Consider the following 27,500-nt stretch of genomic DNA (forward strand, 5'->3'; position numbering starts at 1 on the left):
CCCGTTTGCTACGCAAGTAAGAAATTGTCAAGTGCAGAGCGTAATTATTCAACCATTGAGAAAGAGTGTTTAGCCATTGTGTGGGGATTCAAAAGGTTTCATCTTTATCTGTATGGAGTTCCCTTTGTGCTACAAACAGATCACGAGCCACTGAAGTACATGAACAGAGCGAAGTTTGCAAATGGACGCCTAATGCGTTGGGCTATGTTTCTTCAGAGTTACAACTTCAGAGTTGAGGCTATCAAGGGATCCGAGAATGTAGGAGCCGATTATCTAAGCAGAGTAGAGGAATAACTTAAGAGACACTGGACTGCCTCCTTAGTTGGTACTATCTAACTAATTTTTCGTTGTTAGTAGAAATTTAGGAAATTTCTTCTTAAGAGGGGGTTATGTTACGAAAAATAGTATTGCGTGACAAGCGTTACTGTCTTGAAGATTCGCGAGAGTTCCTAGTTTGTTTATATTTAGGTTTGTACGTAAGGGTTTCTAAATCGGTGTGTTTTGTAATCTTTCTATAATTAGATTGATTACTAATTTAGAAAGTTCTAGAAATTTATTGTCAGAGTATATAAGTAGACGAGTCCAAGCGGAGTGTTTTTCTAACTAGTTTTTCACAAGCGAAGAGAGTTGGCGTTAGCCGTGTTTAGTCAAGTGTGACAGAAGCAGTGTTTATTCAAGTTGGCGGAGGCTGTGTAAGTTTATCGAGTACGTGTTGTTAAGAGTTTTACTTCGTGGAAACTACGTTCATTTTTTGGAATAAATCTTCTTGTTGTTGTTCCGACAACCCTGCGTTCAATTTAGTTTGCAAGCTACCTTTCCTCAAAACATTCGAACTCGTAACAGTCTGCTCCAACGGGAGCTGGGAAAAGTCTGGCCTTTGAACTAGCCCCCTACGCTTTTGATCGTTTACTTGAAGGGGATTGCAATGCTATCGTCTTTGTAATTGTTCCACCTATCTTTTACTCATGAAAGATTTGGTCTCAAGTCTCAATTGTCGTAGCATTAGAGCGTCATATGTAGGAGACAACATATTTGAACAATTTGTGACACTGCATGAACATATTATTGTACATTAAAATTTTGACCATTGATTGACATATGAATGGTATACGGTATACAATTTAAAAAACTTGGTCTCGCTAGTTTCAGGGGGTGGGGAAGTCGCTACTTTCGGGACTTACTAGCGGCCACAAAAAATTAACGTTAATTTTGGGAGGTCGTTACTATCGGAACTTTATGGTATTACTGTATGTTCTTCCTGAATCAACAGCTTCAGTCGCGCTCCATCACTCACGCAAGACATTAGGAAGCTTAAGCACGCGCGTTTTTGAGACACGGACGGCAAACGAAAGTGAGCTGTTTTCCCTTTTAACTTGTCTTTACACGACCACAAAGAATCTTTTCTTCATCAGAGATGATTGGTACAAAAATCTGGGAGACACCACTGCCCTGGCACGCGAAATGTTCTCTTCTGTTTGCCGTCCGTATCTCAAAAACGCACCTGCTTAAACTTCCTGTTTTCCAGGCGCCTTGTTCCTTAAAAAGAGCATTTTTGTACCCAAAAAGTCAGGTGAAAAAACAAGGAAAACAAATTAAACAAGCTTTAAGTTACCTTTATTGTAATTTGAACTGCATAGTTTGATGATGCCATCACCATTCTCAAATCTGTATATCTACTGAGAATAGCAAGCTCAGATCCATTTTACAGTATACATTTTCTCAGAGTGAAATGCTTGAGTGTACAGGTTATAGCAGAGCGTACAAGGAGTGAGTAATTCTCGTCAATTGTCTCTGGTTTCTGGTTTCCGGATTTCGGATTCCAGATTCCGGATTCCTGCTTTTACTGCTGCCCTTTACTTGTACTTGTTTTAGTCACTTTGTAGAGACTGACGCATTGCGGTCTTGTCAATAAATGAAGTTTTTGATCAGTTTATAATATTTATAGAAAACTGTTAAGAAAATGTTTAGGATATTTAGAATTTTTTCACAATTATATTTAGGGGGAAAGAGCGAGATATTTTGGAAAAAAAAATCAGGAATTTCCGGAAACATATTTAGACGATTTTACGAGATATTTGTAGCTAGGCCTAGAGGAATGCGTGAATTGGAAAGCTTTTGTAGGCTTAAAATGTGTTTGGACATCAGGTAAGTAATGCTGCTGGCGAAAGTGGACCCTTGGAAACTTCATCGTCGAGAAAAACAATGCGTTCAGACACCATTGAAGGAGAAAACGCACGCATACATTGACTTTACAGGATAGTAATTTCAAGATACAACATTGGTTTCTAGATGAGCCGTGTATACCTATCTAATCTTACATATATGTATAACTAGTTATAAAAGCTGCTAAAATTCTTTCAAACAATACTAATGTTACCTACATGTATGTTACAGAGACTAAATTGTCAAAACCAAAATTTGAGTACTTTATTATAGAAGATAATTATTGTTGATAACAATCAACATAATTATAAAAAAAACCTAATCTATAACTATCGGGTTGGTCCTTCCTCAAAACCGCTTTGAAACTAATCTCAAATGTCACTTGGAAGTGCATCCCATGCTGTTGCCCCTCGACAAGCAAAAGATCCTTATAACCAACCAGTTTTGCTTAAGGCCGGGAGACGCTGACACACTAGGCGGAGATTTGTCCAGGTTTGCATTTTTGCGATTTTTTCGCAAAATTCGCACTTTTCGCAAAAATCGTTAAATTTCGCAAAAATCGCGACTCTTGTCAGGGACTAGTGTTCTGTAGCTTAACGCTGAAGGCAGAACGCTGAAGGCTGGAGAACACAAGTCCCCGACAAGAGTAGCGATGTTTTGCGATTTTAACGATTCTTCGCAAAATTCGCAATTTTCGCAAAAATGGTCAAAATCGTATCTCTTGCCGGGACTAGTGTCCCAAGCTTTTCAGTGTCCTGCGATTTTTGCGATTTTTCGCAAAATTCGCAATTTTCGCAAAAACCGTTAAAATCGCAAAAATTGCAGAACACTGAAAAGCTAGAGAACACAAGTCCCCGACAAGAGTCGCAATTTTCGCAAAAATCGGAAAATTCGCAATTTTCGCATTTGCGTGCAAACCTGGACATAAGTGACTAGGCGACAAGTTGCTTTGCGTGTACTACTCGCAAAACAAGTCACTCCGACACGACGCCTGTTCGGTGCACACGCTGTGATCTCGTATGAAGGGGAATGTGAACTAGTTTAATTTCTAACTCAATATGGCTGACCATATGACGCTCTCTTGTTGGTTCATTTATATTTTGTCCCAACTTGTTGCCGGAAGTGTACACACGATGCGAAAACGCTGCTTTCGCTAATTTTGTCGCTGCGATAAGCCGCACAAATTCAAACTGGTTTGAATTCGTGCGACTGATCGTGGCGACAAAATTCTGCCTCAGCGACAATGATTATCATGAAATTAACCGTGTCACACAAGGCGAATTGTTGCGGTGACTTGTTCCCGCGACGTGTCGCAACGACTTTTCGCCTAGTGTGTCCCGGCCTTTAGGTTTGGACAAGTGCATGTCAAACTTGCTTCTCCGGATGTTGTAGTTATACATCTCGGAGTTCGACAAAAAAACACGCTTTTTTGAGCAGTTACCCCACACAAGGCTGCAACAGTCGAAGTACGGCTGTACTGATCGATAAATAGAATTCAATGTTCTTAAGTCTTTCGTTAGACGTCTAATTTTACACTTATTATTTACTATATACACAAGCAGATATAGCAAGTCGTGAGGGCGAAGCCCGAGAGATTTTTTATATCTGATAAAACACGTGCTGCGCATGTTTTAAGTGGCTTAAATACTCCTCCATATTCAATAGCTGTTTTGACCAATCGTGATGGGAAAAATACTATTCCTTCGTGAACGGCAGTCTAGCCCAGTTCGCCTGGGAATCGAAAAACACCCTGAACAAAAAAGACGTTACATAAGAAGACGCGCCAGTCTAGTTCACCTGGAAATCGAAGAAATGTATTTGAGCGATGTATAAAAATGTTATCCACGTTGCCCAGTAAGCGTAAAAATGCTCCGGTTTAGTGTTTTGAGGGCTCTTGAACCGAGGAAAACGTAGCTCCAAAACAACAGTTAATTTAGGCAGCCAAACACTGCGGAAGAGCAAGACAAAAAAGACTTGGACGACTGCATCCCAAGGCTACCAGGAACGCAACCAAGTGGGTGTTTAAGGTGTTCTCCGAGTGGCAGATATCAAGGAGCAACAAGGAAAGGAGTCATGAAATACAAATGAACTTGAGGCATTACATAATGCCTCATTTTGCATGCCATTGTTCATCTACTTACTTCGTAACCACTTTGAAATCCTTCCCCAGGCTTTCAGGTTTGTTGGGTGAATTAGTAGGTATAACAACTTACTCACGTGTCTAGAGAAATTCATCCGATTGGTGAAAACGACCTTTGAATATGGATGAGTATTTTTAAAGCATACACAAGCTATTTTGGCCTTTAGGTCCGTACGATGTGCGATATATGATTATCCTATGACAGTCTAAATTCTTCAGTGTGTACGCTGAGCAACTTTATGGTAGCTTTCCTTTCTATAGGTTTATCGTATATGTTAAGGTGCGTTCGATTGACTGTATTCTGGAATAAGAATACATGGAATAGAATTAAGTAAGAAAGCCTTTGTTTTTACGTAGATTCACATCAAAATTGTCAAACAAGTGCTGAAATGCTATTTTAAACATATCTTTATTATTTTTGTTGCGTCAAAACGCCAGAAATGTTTTGTCTGGAACCAACTGTCATATAACTCGTTTTCGAGGCCGGTAGATGCCCTCTTACTTTGGATTTTTTTCTTGTAGGGCACCTGTATATGGAATGTTCTTGGCCAATTTCTTCCAGAGCATGCCGAAATGTAGATTCATAATTTATCCCGTATCTCTTTTTTGTCAGTATATGATCGACCCCCACTGGAAATCTCGTTAATCATTGTCGTTTTAGAATTACGACCTAACGTACTGTTTATTAGTTTTCGAGTTTCTCTTACGTTGCCGCTCAGTATTTTCTTGGATGTCGTAGTTGAAATGTTTCTTATAATTATGATATTAAACTGGTTTCTGGTATTTATCAGTATAATTTAGTCCGTCTAAGTAACTCATTCTTTGTTTTGACAAGTCTACGTAGCTAGTTGTTCTTTATTCGCGAGTAAATTTGATTGTTGAAGGAAAATTGTTCTTGAATTTACCAAAACGGTTGATTTCGTTTTCCCTTGTTGTCCACATCGAAAACATGTCGTCAGTGAAACATTTCCAGTGGTCAGGTTAGCAGGGGCGTTCTTTCAAACAGATGTTTTTCAACATGAAGCATAAAAATGACTCTGAAGGCTTTTGTCATTTTAGACTCCATTGCAATGCGTGACTCTGCGAGCTTCTGCTCATTTGGAGTTAGTAAAAGAACACTGCAATACAATGCATCTATCGTACGTTATCTTTTGACGTTTTGAAAATACATTCGTGAGAGTTGTAAGTTCATTTAGTTTGGCTTTGACACTACAAAGTTCATTATTTCACGGCTTTGTTCATCAGCTGGTACGTGGAGCTTTCTGTTTGGAGTTGATCTTGGAGGAAGATCTGCTGGTGGCTGAGTGGATTCTCTTTAAGTTGGTTTCTGTGGAACTTAATCAGCATCGGTCTTATTTCTTTTACCTATTTATTTTTCTAAGGGGCCTCCTCAAGTTTTTCTTTCATCGTTTTGCCGAGGCAGAGGGAGGTAACACAAATGTGGATGGCATGATTTTAGAGTCCACTTAAGGGTGATGCCTGCAATTGTTATTACCAACATGTTTTGCACATTTCGAAATACTCGGGTTTCCCATAGGTGGTGCTTCCCAATACAGGGATATTTTTGCGCGGTTTAAAACTATGCGGAGAAAGCAGAACTCAGCAAGTGCTCTTGGTATGCATTCATTCGGAGCTTCAATTTGGAAAAGAACGCTATGTACATTGCTTTGTATTTTACAGCTTTTTACAAATATTGTTGATTAATTAACTTTGAAAAATGCGTGGCTGCTCCCAATTTTCTATTTGGATTTCAATAAAACTTGTAAAGATTTGCTATTCCTGCATATTCATAAACCGGGAAAAATAGCTTTGAAGTACCTCATTACATGAAATTTCGTGATTAAAAAAGAAATCGCGAAATTTAAGTGACGCGAAAATTAAATGTCGCGAAAATAACAGGACGCGAAATTTAAGTGACACATTATATCAATAACTAAAACAGCTACTTTATTACACACGTTTATAACAATCATTTTTAAGCTATTCTGTGGTAATGTTCTGATCCTCTTCATCACTACTGCTTTCCGTCCCTGCTCCAGGTAGCAATTCTTTTGTACAATCCTCAAACTGTCCATTTACTGGCTCCTTGACTGTGTCTCACTCAAAAACGCGAAATTAAAGGGAGTCAAAATGCAAAATTTCGCAAAGTCGCGAAATATGCGAACCTCAAAATCGCGGAATTAAAGTGTCACGAAATTTTCATGTGATAAGGTAGTGGGCACCGTCCTTCAAAAAGCCGCGGTTTCTGATACTGGGACAGTTCACATTAAACTTTTCAAAGTAAAGATTACCACCGTGAATTTGTCTTACCAAATAGAGCCGTCTGTCTTTAGCTTATATTCAGGCTACTGTTATCATCTGCATCATCGTCACCGTCCATAATTGTCAGCATAAATTCTAATTTCTTTTGCAGGTCTTTCATGGAAATACTGGGCGAAACGACATTGTCAAGCATAATCTTGAGGAGGTTATCATAGCGAGCTTCGTCCGCTTTCAGCCAACTGACTTTTTTGGTCATAAGGCATTGAGAGTTGAGCTCTATGGAGCACTTAAATCTCTAGGTAACTCATGAACTTATTTCCTATACGTTTTGCAGATCCATCTGCATGTAATTATTTAAAAGGACAAAATTAGAAAAGAAAAAATTAACTCCATTTTTGAACTTGTTCTTTATGCGTATATGTTCAGGAATAGTATTTGACAGCCTTCTGTTAGTACTGTAAAAGTTCAACATATCCTCTACCTCTGAAATGACGATTATCTGCGATTCCAAATTTTCTCTGGAATGACTGTAATCGTCAATTTAGATTACTCTGTCCCAGGACTTGTGGTAGCAGATGAAAAGAAAAAGAAAGTAAAAGTTGCATCCCTGGACGGAATGTGAACCTGGAGCACCGACTGCGAAGGAGTTGTTTTTATCCACTTAACAACTAAAGATCAACTGGCTCACAATTGCACCAATTATTTATCAAGACTAAACTTGTATATATAAAGTCATTGCTGAATAGTGGTTAAGACTAGTACTTGATTTTAAAATGGTTAGCTTTTTCTTGAAGTTTGGTAATCCACATTTTCTCCTGTTTAAACTTTTTTCTTAGCTGGTGATAATACACATTTACTGCGACATTCGGAAGAAAAATGTATTGACGTAATTAAAAGAATAATTTTCTGGCTATAGCGCTGCGGTACTCTAGTGGTTTGGTGAAAGGGTTATTCATCGAACATTCCCAGGTTCGAGTCCAGCGAGTTTAGGCATTGGGGTTCAGATTTTAAAGATAAATATTCATTTCCCATAATCCCTATCAAGCGCTAAGGGTCCTAAATTGACAATAATAGTCGATTTCGGGAAGCTGTGGAATTGTAGATAATCCTCATTTCAGAGGTAGACTGGATGGGTTGAAAAGTTACGTGTAAAGAACGATTTTCTAGCACATTTGAATTAAGCAACGGTGTTTCTGGACTTGCGCGGCAATCTCCTGTACTCAGCAGTTCCTTTTTCTTCATACCAGTTCCTGTTGAAGCTCCTATTCTTGTCAAGTTGACTTCACAATCGTCGACTAGTGTCGCTGCCTATTGGAAACTTTCAAAACGGTACTACAACGAAAGAAAGTTGATGTCCTTTAAACTTCTATACCAAAAGGAAGGCTCCAAAGTACCACAGATACAAATTATCAAAGATGCCAAGAACGTTCGAATTGAGAATGGTTTGTTGGTTTTCTCCTCGGAAGTCACAGGGCTTGAGAAATTCACACAATATGAATTTGAAGTGTGTGTCTTTAGTTCGGTGGGGAATGGACGAAAGAGTCCCTTAAAGATTGCAAGCACATTGGAAGATGGTAAGGGTCTGTAGCTTTTAATGAGACTTACTTTAATCTATTAGGGACAATTACATGTACCGGTTTGGTGAATTACAGCAATGAAATCGCAATTTCTGATGTTTGTGGACACAGCTGACCCTTTCTTATACTTATAGATTTCTATCTCCAATTATTCCATATGTTGTGGGAGAAAGTAGTCAAATGCACTTGAAAGAAATTGAGATATTTGCAAATGTGGAATGCATTGCCATGGTGTTTTTGTTTCTGATAAGCCATCTTGCTTCATTTATAATGTCACTTCCTTCATCAAGTTGATTTCCTTTTGGGAAAGAAAGGAAAAAAGAAAGTTACTATTCAATTTAGAATTGTTGAATCGCTTTTCTTTTATCTCATTTCATGGGAAACGTTCATTCTGATTTCTTGTCTTTGTTGCATTTGAAACATTTCAGTCCCATCAAAAGCTCCTAGCAATTTTACAGTGACTGCAAACACATCTACGGTTATAATAGCGTCCTGGAAGCTTCCTTCACCCGACTCCACACATGGAATCATTAGAGGATTTAAAATATTCTTCCGGAAGAAAGGCTCCGATAACAGACCAGAAACCATTTTTGTTTCCAACGCCTCCATGTACACCATACCAGTCACTGGATTGGCTAAATTTACAGAATATGAATTTCATGTGTTGGCCTTTACGTCTGCTGGTGATGGAATGAACAGTTCTGTTCAATTTTCAAAAACAAAGGAAGATAGTAAGTTGTATTGTTTAAATTGACTTTTGAAATGACAAGGATCCCTTGAAGTTCAGCCTTTCATCCATTTCATTTTAAGTGTTGCAATGTATAGGTAAAAAACGAAAATCTTTGTTTGAAGGCTGCAGATTGTACCGTTTTATTACATTACATTGCACCCATTTCATGTACGTGTATATACCACTGGAATTGTTCCAGTCATCACTTTTCTCCTAAACTTTTGGCTACAAAAGAAAACCATTTTATGGAAAGCATGAACCTATACGTATTTGAGCTGCAGAATAGAATAAAATGAAATTTGGAAAGATCATTACGGTTAGTTGAGCAATGGAAAGGAAGCCTAAAAAATCCAGGCTTGAATGGGATTCGAACCCATGACCCTGCAATTGCACTGCACTTGCTCTACAAACTGAGTTATCAAGACAACTGGGAGCTGGTCACTTGTAAGTAGAAGCCTGAAATAAATCAATGCACAGTGAACTGGATTCGAACCCATGGCCATGCGATTGCACTGCACTTGCTCTACCAACTGAGTTATCAAGCCAACTGGGAGCTGGTAACTTGCAAGTATCTTGTCCGTGATGATTTTCTGGAAAGATCACCCCAGTTAGTTGAGCAATTCATTCTCTACCTCTGAATTAACGATAATCGTTAATTCCTAATCAATTCTGTTCTGCATTTACTATTACAAGTATCGTTAATTTAGATGACTGAAAACTTGATATGGATTATGGGAAATGGTCATATATTTTTTAAAAGATAACCCAAGTGTATGGACATAGGACTTGACCCGGGGAATGTTGATTAATTTAACCAGTCACCTAACCACCTGACCACCACACCTCTAGCTGTCTAAGGACAATATTTTAAACACTATTTACTGAAACTGTATTGTCACTCGGCAACAAACAATATTAAACACTGCAAATGGTCAGTTACCAACCTAAACATTTGAAAATCAAAGCTTATGCCTAATTAATCTAGCTTAGGCCTAATTACTGAGCAATGACATCAACAATGCTATAGGACACTTGAAGAAATCCTTTTATTGAAAACGCGGAGTCTTGAGCTTCAGTGGTGAAGCAGAACGAGGCAGGACTTATAGAGTTGAAACTCCGGCTTCAAATCCAACCCACTGCTACCAAGTCCTGGGGTACAGTGTCCTAAATTAACGATAATAGGAAATTCAAAGCAAATTAGGAATTAACGATAGTCATTATTTGGAGTTGAGATCGTGTCGAGTTGAGTCACCTTAAACAGGTGCAAAGGAAGCATCTACAATTGTAGGCTTGGAGAGAACGACGAAAGAGCGGAAAAAACATGAAAAGAAAAAAAAAACCATGAAAGGCTCGATTTTCCCAAAATTTGTATTTAAGCATTTTACCACGAGTGTCAATTTTTATTTTTTTCCCAACATTTCTTTGCGTGCAAGTTCTGTTTAAGTGCTGCCTACTTTATGCATCATTGTGGCTGATGGGGCTTTTTGTGTTTTAGTATGTACACATCATTGCTCACTGTTAAACAGTGACTCCAGTCAATCTCTTTTCCCTTTTCTTAGAAACACCGTTGTAGTTAATATATCAACTGAAGATGGTTATGAAACTCTACTTGTTTCATTTTTTTTCTTGTTTTCTGTTTTGGCCCTCAGACCGTGCACAAACCACACCCTTCTTCTAAAAGAAAACCAATCAGAAATTTTGGTTCATTTATTCAAAACTCAAATATGAACCCAGGACAAGATATTGTGCATGGTCATGGTCAGATTAACATGAAGTGTGAAAGCATTGTTCAGTCCATGTATATGAGCTATGAAAAAGCAGGTCCTGCTGGTAGCAAGTCAAGTGACTAAAGGGAGGAGATATTTAAAAACCTCTTGGATTTTGGGAGCTTATATGTGACCACCCGTTGTCAGGTGACTCTGTAACCTGTAACCGAGGTTTCGGCTTATTGCTTTTGAAGCGCCCAAACTTTGCTCATTAACATTCAATAAGTCCCAGCAGATCACAACTGCCAGGGTTAGGGTGTTCTTTCTTTTTTTTTTTTTGAAGATCAACTTAACCTATATTATCTTTAATACCGGCAGAACGACAAGTTAATTAAGGAGCGTGAAAAAACACAATTTTTTACTACCAAGAGTGTGAAGGGTTACAACAATACCTTATCTGCCCTCTAGCAAAGCTCTTTTCTTGACACTGAAAAACAAGGACACTTTCAAAAGTACACTTTAAGCTGGCTAAGAAGTATAACCTTTGTTTTACAACAGCTACTTCTCTCAGTATCAAGAGACGTTCTTTCATCCATCACTTTCCAATTCACATGGGACCAGATTTCCAACAAACACAAACAAGATGACTGTCTGACCTAATTAAAGCTGTGTGTATTTTCCTAAAAGTTTCCAAGTGTAAACTATTGCTGTATAACACAACATAGAATCTATTTTTAGTAATGCTGAACAACGACTACATGGCATCTGACAGGATGTGGCGATGTGGATCCGCATAATTCACTAAAATCCGCATCCTCCGCATAATTACGATATTTTCCGCATAAAACAGAAGAAATGCCTGATATTAGTAATAAAACAGCTGCCTACCACCCTCACAAACTAAACGCCAAAGAGGGTCACTATTATTTTTGAAACGCTTATTTTCCTGAACATCGAAGAAAAAACGCCAATTGGGTTCCAAGCTGAAAGGTCGTAAGCAGTTTCCACACGTTTTTCGGCAATGAGCCTGGACACTAGTTAAGCCGTGTTGTAAATTATAATTTCATAACATACCCTGGGCTCGAGATTAAAGAAAAATCCAGTCGCAATTTTGCGACAAGATATGAAAATTTAGTTGCAAGTTATAGTTGCAAATAGGCTATTTCCGAGTTCATGTCTGCCTCCTCTTTAAAGAGAGTCTAAGTGCGAAGTTTTTCTTATGAAAATTAGCTTTCATTCATATGTAAAGTAGAACTAATTACCATCACAAAAACTTCGCACTTAGACTCGCTTTGAAGAGGAGGCAGACATGAACTCGGAAATGGCCTATTGAATATCACGGGGAAAATAGGAGCCAGCAATATATATGAGTAAAAAACCACCCAAAGTGGTGAATGATCGAGGGAATGGATCGCGGTCCAACCACATTACAATTTTGCTCAATATCTCCAAATTGAAACGAAATTCATACCAATATTAAAAAGAAATAATTTTTTATCACTTTATTTGATTTAGAAATATTTACATCTAAATGCCTTTATTTCAACGGTGAAAGCTGGCAGAACTGCGGCTCCTCCAGATAAATTATTTTGAATGGCCCAGGGAAAACATTCAGTCGCAAATGCAACTGTATTGGTCGCAATTTCGAGTCCTGACTTACCATAGGCATGCAAACACATTGGACGGGCCTAATTATTAGTTTTATAAATTGTTTAAATTTCTGCATAATCTGGTGTAATATCCGCATAATCAACGCATGTTTACGCAAAATATGTCTAGGATATCAGAGCCCCTGAGGCGAGCCACAAAGGTCTAAACAACTCTTTTAATACAGCAAGGAATACCAACACGATTCACACACCTTGTCTTACGTTCCCCAGATGTACTATCGCTCTCATCCGCTGACCTAATACAGTACATCCCTTTCTCTCTTTACCTTAATGCCTACCGTCCAATATAAAAAAGTTAACTATGCAAACGCTTCTTAAAACATGTCTTAGAACTCTCGCTTCCATACTTATACTGAAGAAAACTTAATGTCAGTCTGGTAATGTTAATTCAAGACTCTTGCAGTTCAGTAATTGCTTGAATGTCACTCTCGAAACCCAACAACAGGCTCGATAATCTAAAGTTGTCCTAGTTTAGTATAAAACATAATCATTTGGCCGTTTTGGGCGGCTAACAATTCTTCCTGATCTCCTCAAAGGTTTATCAGCAGGAGAAGCAACAGAAGGACCAACGTTGGTGGTGATTCTGCCATTGGTACAGGATCCTCCTCCACAGGCGGCAACTCAGTTTCTTTGGTTTCGTTTCGGGGTTCAGCCACCTCTAATGTACTTTCCCGGTCTTCTCGGTCTGGTGTTAGAAATGGTTTGAGGTGCTGAAGATTTCGCTTGTACCGAACTCCCTGTAGTGACTGTACTACCACCTGGTCTCTGTAACGAGAAATTACTTCATAGGGTTCCTTCTCATATGAAAGTGACAGTTTATTTCCTTTCTTCTTCTCAAGTAGAACCGTATCTCCTTCCTTTACCTCTCGATCCCTTGCCCGAAACTTCCCATCAACATAGTCTTTGTTAGACTGTTTCCTTTGAGTGTCCCGATCACGGACTGCCTGATCACTTGCTTCGGTGTCCTCTTCCTCCACATCAACAAGCTCAGGCATTTTAGTGGAAGTCTTTCTCTTCAACTACAATTCCACAGGACTCTTTCCTGTGGTTGAATGTGGTGTTGAACGGTAAGGCAACAAGAACTTGTTTAGCTCATCCCTCCAAGCTTTTCATTCGTCGTGAGCTGCTCTGACAGACTTCAACAATGGTCTGTTTTGCCTTTCCACTTCGCCATTAGCCCTCGGCCAAAGAGGTGTCGTGTACCGGTGCCCAACTCCCATTTCCTCGAAATATTCTTCTACTTCCTTGGATACCAGATTTGAGCCAATGTCAGTACGAAGTGGGCATCCAAGCAATGAATGATGGCTTTGCTGGTGGTTGTTCAGAGGACATCAACTTCTATTCACTGGCTATAATAATCAACAAGTACTAACAGATGTTCACCAGATGGTGATGGACTTAGTAGATCCATGGCCACTTCTTCCCACGCTTGTTTGGGAAGCACTGTTGGCTTCACTGGCGGTGGTGGGACATTCCTGGTAACTAGCTGGTAGCAGTAACACTCCGCACATCTCTCTGCGTCACAGTCCATTCTGGGCCATCAGGCTTTCGTGCTAAGTCTTTGCGTCATCTTAACAACTCCCTTGTGCCCTTCATGCCCCAGACTAACAACTCTCTTGCGAAGACTTTTGGGGGACAACAATTCTTGTTCTTCGAAGAATCACATGGCCAATAAAGGTCAAGTCATTGTGCACAGGCAAGTATGACTTAGGAGCACTGTCCCATTTGCCTTCGATGAGACAATTTCTGACGGATTGTAACTCTGGGTCCTGTGCCAAGATCCGTTCAAAGCTCAGTCTCAAAGCTGTAGGAACAGCATGCAGAGCTACCAAATGCAAGAATCTATCATCTTGTATGGTCTGATCTGAGGCAGATATCTTTGTCAATCGGGAAAGAGCATCTGCTATATTCTTTCTTGAAGGCACATAAACTCGATAGTTATAGGGTTGAAGACGCAGAACCCATCGCTCTGTTCTAGCTGAGGGTCTTGACTTGCTTGAATATTTGACTTCAGGGCTTCATGGTCGGTCACAAGTTCAAACTGGGGTAACCAATACAGGTAGAGGTGGAGGCGTTCACAGGCCCGCACCAAGGCTAGTGCTTCCTTCTCCGTTTGACTGTAACGACGCTCCACTTGACTCAAACTTCGACTGGCATAGCAGATGGCACGACTCTCTCCACCCTTCTCTTGCACAAGATTAGTACTGCCCCAAGTCCCACGGGACTAGCATGAGCAATAACACGGGTAAATGCGTTCTTGTCAAAGTATACAAGAACTGGAGCACTGGCAACTTCACCCTTCAATTTCTGAAATGAAATCTCCTGGTCCTCTCCCCAGACGAATGGCTCTCCTTTCCGTGCAAGTCTCCTAAGGGGATCAGCTGTTGTCGCAAAATCTGGACTAAACCTGGCACTGAATCCCACTAGCCCCAAGAAGCTCCGAACTTCTGAAGGCGTTTGCGGTTGACTTGCTTCAACAACGGCTCTCACTTTTTCTCCCGTTGGCCCGATTCCATGCTTGCTATGCACAAGACCCATAAAACTCCTCTCGTCATTCAGAATGTGCACTTGTCAGCGTTCACAGTCAATTGTTTTTCACTAAGTCGCTTTAAAACACAATTTAAATTCTTATCATGCTCCTCCATGTATTTGCCATGAACAATAAGATCATCTGCTATGTTATCTACCCCTTGCATACCTGCCATTGACGTGCTAATGTGTGCTAATGTGTTGGCACTTTTTGGGTTCAACATTGACACCAAAGCTTAGTTTGTACCGGAAGATGCCATCATGGGTGGCAAGAGCGTTGATATCCATTGAGTCGGCATCCAGTTCAATTTGGTGAAAATCCCACCTCAAATCCAATTTGGAGAACACAGCACTTCCGTTAAGGCTCTCGAGTACTTCATCTACAATTGGTATGGGCAATCTCTCACTGATAATGGCCTCGTTAGCCCCTCCCATACCGACACATAGTCGTATGTCACCTGATGCCTTTGGTGCAACAACGATAGGGCTGACCCATGCTGTGGGCCCCTGAACCCTCTCAATGATGTCCTGTTCAAGGAGTTTATTAACTTTGGCAGTTACCTTGCCTTTCAATGAAAAAGGCACTTCTCACACCTTAATTCTGAACCACTGGAGTTACACTAGGATCAATATGTAGCTTTAACTGGTAGTTCTTCTTTGAGTTTTGCTTTGAGTTGAACCACAAAAGAGCCGTCAACAGTGTTACAGTTCCGTGTATTGACAGTTTCTGCTTGGCCTACAAGGAGAATTCCTAGATCTGTGGCGGCTGAATAACCCAACAAACAACGACCAGTTTTGACCACAATGAAATCTGCGACAATCTTTTTCTTGCTTATGGAAACTTCTATCTGAAACTGGCTTTCAACTTCAAGTTCTCGGCCTCCATAAGCATTCAACGTTTTTGTTCATGGTTGTAACTCTATCTTTGGTGTTTAAGTTCTTGTGCAGTACTTAAGTTAACTAGATTACTTGCTGAACCTGAATAAATCAACATGTTTCTGCTGACGCCACCAATGCTTACAGTTATCACGGGCTCAGCAATAGATGACAAAGAACATGTCTGTTCCTCTATAGTGAAAGCAAATGCATCATTCTCACCTGAGTTCTCAAACGACCTTTAACAAAATTGGCCTGTCTTCCTTTACCTGGACGCCCCTGTCTTCCTCCCGATTTTTGGCTGGTGCTTTGTTTTCCGGCCTCAAGCTTTTTCCTCCTTTGCAACAACTAGCGTAATGACCATGCTTATCACATTTGGCACACTTTTGTCCTCGAGCCAGGTGGCTCCTGTCCCTAGCGAAGTGCCCCTCTTGGCCACCATTAAAACATGTTCCCTTTGGATCCATTTCCCTAGGTTTTCAAACTACATTAGTGCTTGTTCCGGGCTCTTGATTCGGAGTAATCATTTGCTGTGCTTGCTCACGCCAGGCTTTCCATTTACGAACTTTATCTAATGCAGCCTCCAGAGTAATATTATTAAGTTCCAGCAATTTCTTTTTCAATTCAACATCTACCAACTTTTCAATCAGTTGATCCCGTAGATTTTCGTTCAAAGATTCACCAAAATGGCAGTGATAAGCTTGTTTGCGTAAACGGACAATGAATTTCTCATCTTTTTGCCCCTGCATTGGTGCTAGTTTACGATATGAATGGCGCTCCTACGGGTCATTTTCGTCAGCTGGAAAATGAGCATCCAGTTTTCGAAGACACCGAGAAGGCATTATCGGTCTCTGCGTTAATTGGTCCAGGATCTTGAAGATCTTCGTAAATATCTTGAACTTCCGTACCTGCTAAATGAAGCATTATTGAGCTTTTTTGCGGGCAGCGTTCGTAATTCCCTTGCCATCGATGTAATACTGGTATGATCGTTTCCACTGTCGCCAACGTTCCATGACCTGAGACGGCGACCCTGTCAAATCCAAAGGAGGCTGCGCTCTTTCTACTGAATTCGCCATCCTCGTCGCCAATTTGTAGGATATCAGAGCCACTTAGGCGAGCCACAAAGGTCTAAACAATTCTTTTAATACAGCAAGGAACACCTACACGATTCACACACCTTGTCTTACATTGCCCGGATGTACTATTGCTCTCATCCGCTGACCTAATACACTACAATATGGCCAAAACTTTCTGCATAATGGTAAATTTTTTCCGCATCCTATCACAGCTATCAGAAGCCCAGCATAGACTAGGATAAGTTCTTATTAAAATGTTTTATGTGACTTGATTATGACAGAACCTTCTCGAATTTTCTTCAAATTTTCTTATCCCTGAAACACAGGTAATGCGACTTAATGAACAGGGCTCACTTATTGTTTTTTTCTTCTTTAATTTTAAGTTCCCTCAAAAGCTCCCAGTGGATTTATGGTGAAAGCAAGCAATTCTACAAGTATCACAGCATCTTGGCAGCTTCCACCTGCAGACTCCAGAAATGGAATCATCACAGGATTCAAATTGTTTTATAGAGAGAAACGCCCTGACAACCAACCTAAACTTCTTAACATTTCCAATGCTTCCATTGGAGCAGAAACTGTCAGCGAGTTGATGAAATTTACAGAATACGAATTTCAATTGTTGGCCTACACCTCGGTTGGCGATGGACCAAATAGTTCTGTTCAGTTGGTTAAAACAATGGAAGATAGTAAGTGGTATTATCATTAATTCATGAGTTTTTGTGCGTTCTCTCTTCACCATTGCGTACCACAAATCTTGTCCTCTTTTGTAAAGCAAAATTAAACTTAATTTGATTAGCAATGTAGTGCTTATCCGTGGTCAATCGATTGACTGGCAAGTGGTTGATTGGATGATTTACCACATGATTAAGATGCTTTTGCTGCTTGATGCTGTTAAAGCCATTGATCCTCAACACATAATTGCACAGATGCATTATTTATAGTGTTGATTTATCTCAGTCTATCTTTTATCTCTTAAATTATTTTCTATGTTCCAGCTCCATCAAAACCTCCCAGTGGATTTATAGTGAATGTGAGCACTTCTTCAAGTGTCACTGCATCTTGGCAGCTGCCACCCGCAGACTCCAGAAATGGAATAATCAGAGGATTTAAGTTGTTTATTAATAGGAAAGAGACAGGTGACAAACCAGATGTTCAACTTATCGATGTTTCCAAAACTTCAGTTTACACAAAGACTATTACTGGATTGCAAGAATCTACAGAATATGAATTGCAAGTGTTGGCCTACACTTCTGCTGGTGATGGACCAAAGAGTTTTGTTCATGTAAAAACAAAGGAAGCTGGTAAGAGTTAAGTAATTGTTCGAAAGATCAACACAGGGCAATAACCTAGAGTTAACTTTTTTTTCTTCCGTGTTTTGCTCTTTCTTACAATAGTATACCGGTAGTAATTTATAACGGTAATTGACTGAGTGGAGTGTAAGTTGGTCTGAAATAATATTAGACTTGTGAAAAACAAATAAAATATTATTTCAGTCCAAAATTACACAAGACAGGAAGTTGAATTACCACTTTTATTACATCCATTTGGAAATCGCTCAAATACAGGATTTCAGTCAGTACGAATAGTTTATTAATCCAGTTACCGGTTCATAAAAAAGCGGAACCAGAAACGCTTTTACGTATCATTTTCTATGCAAAACAAAAATTTTCGACACCATTTGAGAAAAGCTCAGTCATGCATGACAACGGAAAAATACGTTCCATTGAAGGAAATTCAAGTCAGATCAAAAACAATTTAAACATAAACTTTACTACACATTGGCTTTCTTTGTATCACATTTTCTTGAAATTTGATTGATTACTTTAAACAAGCCTTGAAATCTGATTGGTTGTTTTGTTTTAATGTTTCTTTGTCATTGGCTGGGGAAAAGGTGAATTTAGTGCAACAAAGTGGGATTCCTGAATAAATCGCACTGCTGAGAGGAAGGATCACCAGCGATAATACAAAAGTGAAACTGTGTTGCTGTTTCTTTTATATCATTTATGTCACATTGAAATCTGAACTGTAGTGTCTCCGTGTTTATCAGGGGCATAAAAAGCCAATAATATCCAGAGTCTAGGGAAAACGTTTCATAAAAAAAACGTTGCACTGATGTATAATCAGTGATAATGTTTCATGTTGCACATTTTTATCGTTGTTGTTGCATGTGAAGTAATGTGCACATATACCTGTTCATGAGAGTTAAGCGTAATTGTTCTTTCGTTTTTAACACACAGTTACTCAACTACTTTACATGTAACGCTATCTGACGTTAATCTTAATGTGCTTAAAACTTCATGAAAACTATGGCATTGAAAATTTTATTCTTTCTTGTACCAATAATAACTTGTGCCATTTTTGGACCAGGTCTTTCCATGGCCAGTATTCTTGGTTTTTCCGTGGGCGGTGTATCTTTTCTGGGCTTTCTACTTCTTGTTGGTTTTTCTTGCCATAAAAAGAGAAGGAAGAAGCGCACTGCAAAGTGGTAAGCTTTTTTTCTTTTAACTGGTAAGATAATGCGATACTTCTTTTTTAAAACTAGGATAAGATAAAAATGATAATAATTAAAAAGAAAACCTTTTATTCGTAAAAAATGGACAACTATGAGTTTACAAGATACGGCACCTAATCGTTTCCAGTTGTTGCTCAAAGACGCCGCTCATATCCGCTGGGAAAATCCCAGTCTAATTAGGCAACTAAAACATACGGAGCTTACTCTATCTCTTTAGCTACATTTATGTTTTAGTGTTGTTTTCTGTAGTTTTTGTGCTCACGGTCTAGCCCGTAATGCACAATGTCATCGGGGTTGTCTGAGTGAGTGAATGAGCGAGTGAATCACTAAACTAATGAGGTCTTTCTGCAATTTTAACAATTGATGTCCATTTTACAGTTATCTGTTTGCGGCCTACTTGTTGCCTCATCCTTTCTTAATTTTCCTTATGAAAAGAGGAATTTTACGGCAAAATTTCGACAATCGCACGTTAAATTGATTGAAAAACATGTTGGGGAAACTGGTAGGATTTGAGTGGAAAAACAGCCTTTGGAATCAAAATGGCCATAAAACCTCGCCTATGAGCTTTCATGTTGATATTCCAGTAAGATGTCTGATATTTTCGAATCTCGAAGCATTTTGTACAAATCTCATCAGTTGTCATCCAATGTAACTTGCTCTCTGACAATTGCCGACGCAATTTGCATAATTTTAATTTGTCATGTCGAGATCTCTTATGCCAAAAAATCATAATCAATTGACCATTTGTTTTGTTTTGCTGAAATTGAAAATACAAATTTCTCACATGTAGAGGTAAACTTCTCAGGCTGGCACATTGAAAGCTGCTGAAATGCGTAAACAAACTTTTTTTGGTAGCTAGTTGAAGCAAGACGACATTACAGTGGGTTTTTAGGCAAGGTAATTTGTTCGTCTTATAACAACTTTATTATATACGTACCGAGATTTACACTCCAAAAAGGATCGAGATAAAAATAGTCTCTTTGCGCTAGAGAAGCCAGCTGATTGGTCATACGATTTTTTTCACTAGTGAAAAACGACATATCGACGCTCTGATTTGCTATGTCGTTATTTTCACTAGTGAAAAATTGTGGTATCAGCCTTTTGATTGGCTAATATGATGTTGAGCTTTGGATGGCCTGTACACAGATTTGTAAACAGGGAGGCCGACTGGTGTATGTTTTTAAACGTTTTTGATCTTTTATTGCTTAGTTTTCTCCACAAAAATACTTCAGAAGATCTTAAAAAGGTTTAAAAGTGCTCAAGCGAGGTATGGAAGGTAGAGATTTCTTTCATTTCAAAAATATTTTGCTATCTGTTTAGGGCTTATGTTCACGATCGGTGTTTTGACAGCCTCACCATTAACACTTACCTCGTTAACTTTATGATCTCTGTACTTATATCATAAACAAATTACTTCACGACTGGCTCGTTTGTACGATTTTCATTACTCTTTCGTTGTGAAGGATCGTGAAACTCACTCGTTCACTTCGCTCACTCGTTCGTTTATGCGATCCTTCACAACTCGTGAATAAAAATCGTACGCACTTACCAACCATGAAGTAATCTATATTTATACTTGCACATGAGTAGTATAGTAGATGGGGATACCAGATTGTTCTGAATTTTGTGTTTGCTTTCATATGCACTTTATGATTTTATTTTTACAAATATTTATTACTCTATTTTGCGTTTGATTCTAACCTAATTAATATGCATAAAATTTAACCTTGGGATTTTGCATTGGATTTTGCTTTCAAATTTGACCTTGGGATTTTGCGTGGAAATTTTGCGTTGGATTCAAAATTCACTAAAAAATTAATCTATATGTTTTTCAAAATTTTTTCTATATGTTTTTAAAAAAATATTACCAAGCACCAAACTAAATGATTAAATATTCACATAATCAATCAAATGGAACATGAAAGAATCACAAAGCACGAAGTTTTCCCCGCTGAAAACATAAAATGAGTCATCATCAATAGCTATTGTATTAAAGTCATATGACAGTCGTTAACCAATCAAAAATGTACCCATAGATTTATTTTGTGATATTTTTCTGATAAAAGTACAGATCTGATAAATTTTCAGATGCCTGAAGTTTGTTTAAATATTTGCATAATTAAAATAGCGTGACATTCGATAAACTTTAGCAGTTGATTTTGTAGTGACCGTAATCGTAACTTTCGATGCCATTTTCGTGAATATACCGCTTATCATTGAAGCAGGACAATGACACTTTATTCAGTTCATAGCTTCCAAATTGATGCAAGTTGCTTCTGATGGTTTTCATTGTATGATACATTTGTTTGTTATCAAATAGCGTTTGTTTGTAGTCTTGATGTTTAATATTTTTCCTAATAATATTCTTTTTTATGCCTTTAGCTGTTTTTGCGCCACTGTTATTGTCTTTAATGTATGAATACATTTTAGATCGCAAGCCGTTGAATTCTGTGATAGGAATGCCAGAAGCTTCATTTTTATTTGCCTTATCATAAAATTTACTATCTTTAAGGTAATCACTGTTATCAAATTTATTTCTATCACTCCAAAAGTCTTGATATACATCACTGGTTTTGATTTCATAACTTAGCGAGTCTGTATCAGTGAATAGAAGTTTAGCTTTATTTGCAAACTTATTTTTAATCTAGTTGTAATGAAAGTCATACATTAGCGTTTTACATATATCTAAAATACACATACCAACATATGAAGTTCTGTTTAATAACAATGATTCTTTAATCTTATGCTCAGCTACAAGATTTTTGTTGAATATTTTACTGCTTACATAAGTTGGTTTTGATGTTAATTTAATAAGTTTTTTCTCATCAGTGACGAGTCTGATATTAACTCGTTTTCCATTGTTTTACCAAATACACTGTTGTTCATAAGTTTGAACAAATCCTTTTCAAAATCATTTTTGGCATTAGTTCTTTTCTGAGTATTTAAGTTAATATAATGCATCATCCACGGTGATCAAACTCAAGTAAACTTTAGTGTGAACTGTGAACTTTAGTGACTTTCAATGCTAAATCAATATAAAATTGAAGTGTTTTGTAGTGTAAAACATACTTTTCTTTGTTGTTTAATGTTGGTATTAACTTATAAACAAGACCAGTTGATATATTATATTGATCAGCAATCTTTTCACAATAAGGAGACAACATATCTTTGTTAACTTTGATCTTTTTAGCAGCACATGGATAATCATTATGTAAATTATGCAATTCTTTCGGATACTTAAGGTCAACTTCCAATATTAATTCTTTAGTGCCGTTTTCTCTGTACTTAGCTAGGTCAAGCTTATCAATTTGTTTTCGAATACATCAGCTAATAAAAGGATGTCAGATTTGAGATACAGGTCGTGATATTCACTCATTGTTTTTAAATTAAAAGTATTCCACACATTGTTTTGCATGTTTATATTGCTCATCAGTCACTGATTGATCAGATAGGACGTTATAAAAATCTTCTTTTGTTGGCAGATGAGGTTCATTGAATTTGTCAAATAAATCCATGAAATCATATGGGTAGATGCCTTCTTTAGACATCAAACTAAGTTTATCATCTTGAAACTCTTGTGAGGTTTATTTTAATGCTTCAACGGGTAAATTACTTACTAATTTATCTAGACTTGAACTCATAAATTGAAATGAGTCTATGAAGACTAAATTATTACCAAGCATAAAAGCCATATACTTTTCCATGTTATTGTGAATAGCGTTAATATTCATTTCGCATTTTTCTCCGTTTTTGTTTTTGTAAGTGTGATTTTTAGCTATTTCACCAATATTTTGCATTATAAAATGATTGTCATAGCCTCTGAGACAAGATTACAATCTTGATGAGCATATTCCTCTGTAAAAACCAGTCGCATGACAATGATCTCTTACTGTAATATCTTTATCAGTATATTTTTTGTTACAGATATGACATGAATCAGCTTTTTTGAAGTTTTCTTCATCTTTTTTCGTCATTTTTAATGGCTTATTAAATTTGTATTCAATAATATTTTTACAAAATTTTAATTCTTCAAGCATTTTTTCTAAAAATTTGTATGTAGCATTTTCACCTCTGTAAATCTGAACTGGTTTGCTGTATTTGTCATCATAACAACAAACAACTTTATAGCCATAGCCACAATTAGTATGCTTTTGATAAGCTTCAGTGTATAATTTATAATTGTTAGGCTTACAACATTGTATTTTTCCTGTTAGAGCTTCAAAATCAGCATATATAACAAACGGCACAGGTAGTTGCTTATGCAGATTATTGAACTTTACTTTTGAACCTTTTTCAGGCATTTTGATAGCTTGCTCACCATTAATTGAAATACAATTTTCTTTGTGATTAGTTAAAAATTGTTCAGAGCTGAAGCAAACAACACATACAAAACAACAATACATGCAAAAGCGTTTTCTTTCTTTGTGTTTAGTTTGATTATACATAAATTTATTGAAGTCTTTTATAAGTACATAATGTGTTTTGGTTTCTTCAGCAATCAATAATAAATTCATACAATCTTCGTACTTTTCTTTTGTTACATAAATAGGATATGGTTGTTTTTCTTCATAACCAAATAAATTGATGTTAATAATGTTTTGTTTTTCAATTTTGTTTATTTGTTTAATAGTTACTGGAAATTAAATTTCTTGATAATTTAAATTTTAAATAAATGATTTATCGTTTTTTTTTTTAAATTCCTTGTGGAAATTTGTTTTGTGGATTAAGATGGCGAATATGGCACCATCTGGAGCATTCGTTATCGTTGTTTTTTAAGTTTATCAATCCTTTTGAACTGTTACATAATTCATTTGGTAGTTGGATAAAAGAATTGCCTTTCATAGGTTCATACTTAACAATATTAATATGATGACTAAGAACAATTTTAATTGACCAACCTGAACCTTCTGAAATCCATTGAGCTATCTTGTTTAAAATGTGCTGTTTTGTTCAATTTGTGTTTTGTTTATGATTTTCTGTGCTATGCTATTAAAATAAGCTGATTTAATTGTTTTTTCTTTGCGACCTATTTGCTTTTCAGATGTTACCCTTAATGTTTCAACAAATTTTAGTCCTTTCATTTCATTTAACTTTGAACTTTGAACTTTTGAACTTTATTGTCACAATATAACATTACAATTCTTAACTTTTTTACAGTTGGCCCGCAAATAGTAAATCTAATCTAGCCGGGTCAACGGTGTACAATACCTCTACTACAATTTTTTCTTTCTTTTTTGAAAAAAATATAAATTGGATTTCACTTTTAATAATTTTTCCATTAAATTTTGCTCATTTTTTTCTAAATCCCAGCAATAGAACGCAGTATGTGGGCATGTTCATAGCCAGCGCTTCGTGTGATCGCTCTTTTTTAAAACAAATGTAATTTGGTCTGTGTCTAGGTAGTCATCGCATTGTTCTAGGACCGATAGAAGTAAATTATGAAGCTCATTTTTGAATGTCTTCATAGGCAGAGACCGCATACGAGCCGGAAGTTCATTCCACAGCCTCGGTCCTACCCGAGAGAGCGCGGTCCTACGTGAAAAAACGCGAGATTTAAACTTTTTTCAATATGTAATCCAATTAATTTTCTTGTATTTTGAAGTTGAATTAAAGGATCTTTATTGTTACTGATACTAATTTGATGTGATTTGGTGTTTTTGTAATTTGATTCATAATTTTAGGATATTGTAACTTTGATGTTTCAAAAAATTTGATTTTGTCTTTTACAGGTGGGAATATTTTACCATATACTGGTTGATGTAAATGTTGATATATTGTTTGATTTTTTTTTTTAAGTGAAGCCATTAATTTTTTTTTCAATAATAAATTAATAAGATCTTTTTTTAAAAATTTATTATAATTTACATTTTTAATTCATTTGTTTATTAACATTAGATTTTATAAAATCATTTTTTTCTTTTAATTTCATTATATTGTTTTTTTAATTTGATTTAGTCTTTTTTTTATAAGCAACTAAAGTTTATTGAATGTCATGCTATGTTGATTATGCAAATATTTAAACAAACTTCATGCATCAGAAAATTTATCAGATCTGTACTTTTATCAGAAAAAATATCAGAAAATAGATTTATGGGTACATTTTTGATTGATTAACGACTGTCATATGACTTTAATACAATAGCTATTGATGATGACTCATTTTATGTTTTCAGCGGGAAAAACCCCATGCTTTGTGATCCTCTCATCTTCCATTTCAGTGATTATGTGAATATTTAATCACTGAAATGGAAGATGTAATATTTTTTTTAAAAACATATAGAAAAAAGTTTAAAAAACGTATAGATTGATTTTCCAGTGAATTTTGAATCCAATGCAAAATTTCGACACAAAATCCCAAGGTTAAATTTCAATGCAAATCTAATGCAAAATCCCAAGGTCAAATTCTATGCCTATTAATAAATATTTGTAAAAATAAAATCAAGAAGTGCATATGAAAGGAAACGCAAAATTGAGAATGATCTGGTACCCCATCTACTATACTATAGAGATGTGCCAATAGACGGGATATGCATATTTTTGGCATGTCGAGATCGAGATGTTTAATTAATACTGAATTTTGCAGAAATTTAAAATATAAATTCCTGACGGGTGGAAGTAAACTTCGTTTTAGATGAAAATTCTTTGTAGACTGAAAGTTGCTGCGATAGTAAAAGAACTTTTAAGTTCTTTTACCATCTCAGCAAGTTTCAGTCTACAAAGAATTTTCATCTAAAATGAATTAGACCAAAATTAGGTTATCAAATTTCAAATTTAAAAATGTGAAATTTGATAATCTAAATTTGGTAGCTAACTAAAACCAAGACCAACTAACTCCAGAAAGGTCACGAAATTACCTTTAAATAATTTTCTGGGGAAAATATTGTGATTTTTATCCAAGCCAAAAAATGTTCGCCGAAAAATCAGGAGGTAAGGTATCATGCAAATGAAGATATACCTGATGAAGATATACATGATACCTGATGCTGTCAAATGATGTGTTCATAATTTGCTTTCTCTCTTTGTACGTCGCCTGTGATACAGAACTATTTGACAAACGTATTAAACCTTGAGAATTACTAGTGCTTTTCTTGAGTAAAAAAATAAAAAACAAATCCAAGAAAGGAACTCTGCATTTACCTTGATTTTCAAACAGATCACCTACTGCTGGATTCCATCATGACTCTTCGCACACCTTACTACCTCTCGCTCATTATTTCGTTTTTTCTTTATTTTCCCTATAAATGCATCCATTCTTCCTTCGAAATTCACTCAATTTTTGTCACTGTTACGTAACACGCAGTGTTTATCTGAAAAACTTCATTGCAATGCTCTTCGTGTATTCCAAGCATTCATTGTCAACGTCCATTACACAGACAATGTTAATGGTGTAACATCCATTACCCATAAGGACATGTCCCCAGAGGGACCTAGTTTTGGTGTTGTTGTTGTTGTATTTCCTGCCATTAAGCACTTAAGTTTGTTTTTTCTTTTGTTTCACTGTTTGTGCGCACCTTATTCGATTTTATGCATTTAGCATTGTTGTAACGTTTACCGGTAATTTAAAATTCTAAAGGCAATGTATTAACATTGACACAAATTCAAATTCGCACTGTAACGAACACTTGCAACTTAAGACGATCGATGATCGATCGAAACATGTCTTGTAAACTCAAGTTGTTGTCCATTTTTTTACGAATACTAGTTTGTCTGCTCTTATCCAAAACCGTATATGTATTGAAAAAACTGAAATCTGCTTTGTCAGGGGTATATTCTCATTGGTCATTACCCATCTGTAAGCACCACGTTTAGGATGACAAAGTGCCCAGCAAGTTGTATTGACAGAAAGTAGTAAATCCTTAAGAAAAAGTTAGAAGTGAAGTTCGTGTAGACAGAAAAACGCAAGAGCAAAACGACAAATAAAATCAAAAGGAAGACGTAAGCGCTTACCAATTGCTGGATTTCGGAGAGAGCGGGTGAAAAAATGAAAATGCAGCATTCCTTTACATGGGATTTTAGAAAAAAAAGAAATTTACATAAAGTGATTTTTTGGGGGGGGGACCTATAAGCAAGTAGCCACCACCGAAAAAAGAAAGGTGTTTGAAAGTGGGCGTTGACTCAATTTATATATCTTGCCACACAAAACTTTAAAATGATAAAATCAACCAGTAAGAATATATATATATATACCTAGATGAGTAAGATATTAGAATTCAAGACAAGGGCTCCAAATTTGTCATTCTGGATAAAACAGAATATTCA

At 36.9% G+C, this 27,500-nt stretch overlaps 1 protein-coding gene across 2 annotated transcripts in view; it reads left to right on the forward strand.

The window, feature by feature from the left end:
- LOC138022858 (uncharacterized) overlaps positions 1-27,500 on the forward strand; it is a 295,342-nt gene that overhangs the window by 260,206 nt on the left and 7,636 nt on the right. For both annotated transcript variants that reach the window (XM_068869847.1, XM_068869846.1), the window contains exons 9-14: positions 6,717-6,864; positions 7,813-8,139; positions 8,571-8,873; positions 17,113-17,415; positions 17,725-18,030; positions 19,097-19,214. In XM_068869847.1, coding sequence (XP_068725948.1) covers positions 6,717-6,864; positions 7,813-8,139; positions 8,571-8,873; positions 17,113-17,415; positions 17,725-18,030; positions 19,097-19,214 — 1,505 coding nt within the window. The remainder of the gene's footprint in view (positions 1-6,716; positions 6,865-7,812; positions 8,140-8,570; positions 8,874-17,112; positions 17,416-17,724; positions 18,031-19,096; positions 19,215-27,500) is intronic.

This window comes from Montipora capricornis, chromosome 11, assembly GCF_036669925.1.
Source record: "Montipora capricornis isolate CH-2021 chromosome 11, ASM3666992v2, whole genome shotgun sequence".
In the NCBI taxonomy this organism is placed as follows: Eukaryota; Metazoa; Cnidaria; class Anthozoa; order Scleractinia; family Acroporidae; genus Montipora; species Montipora capricornis.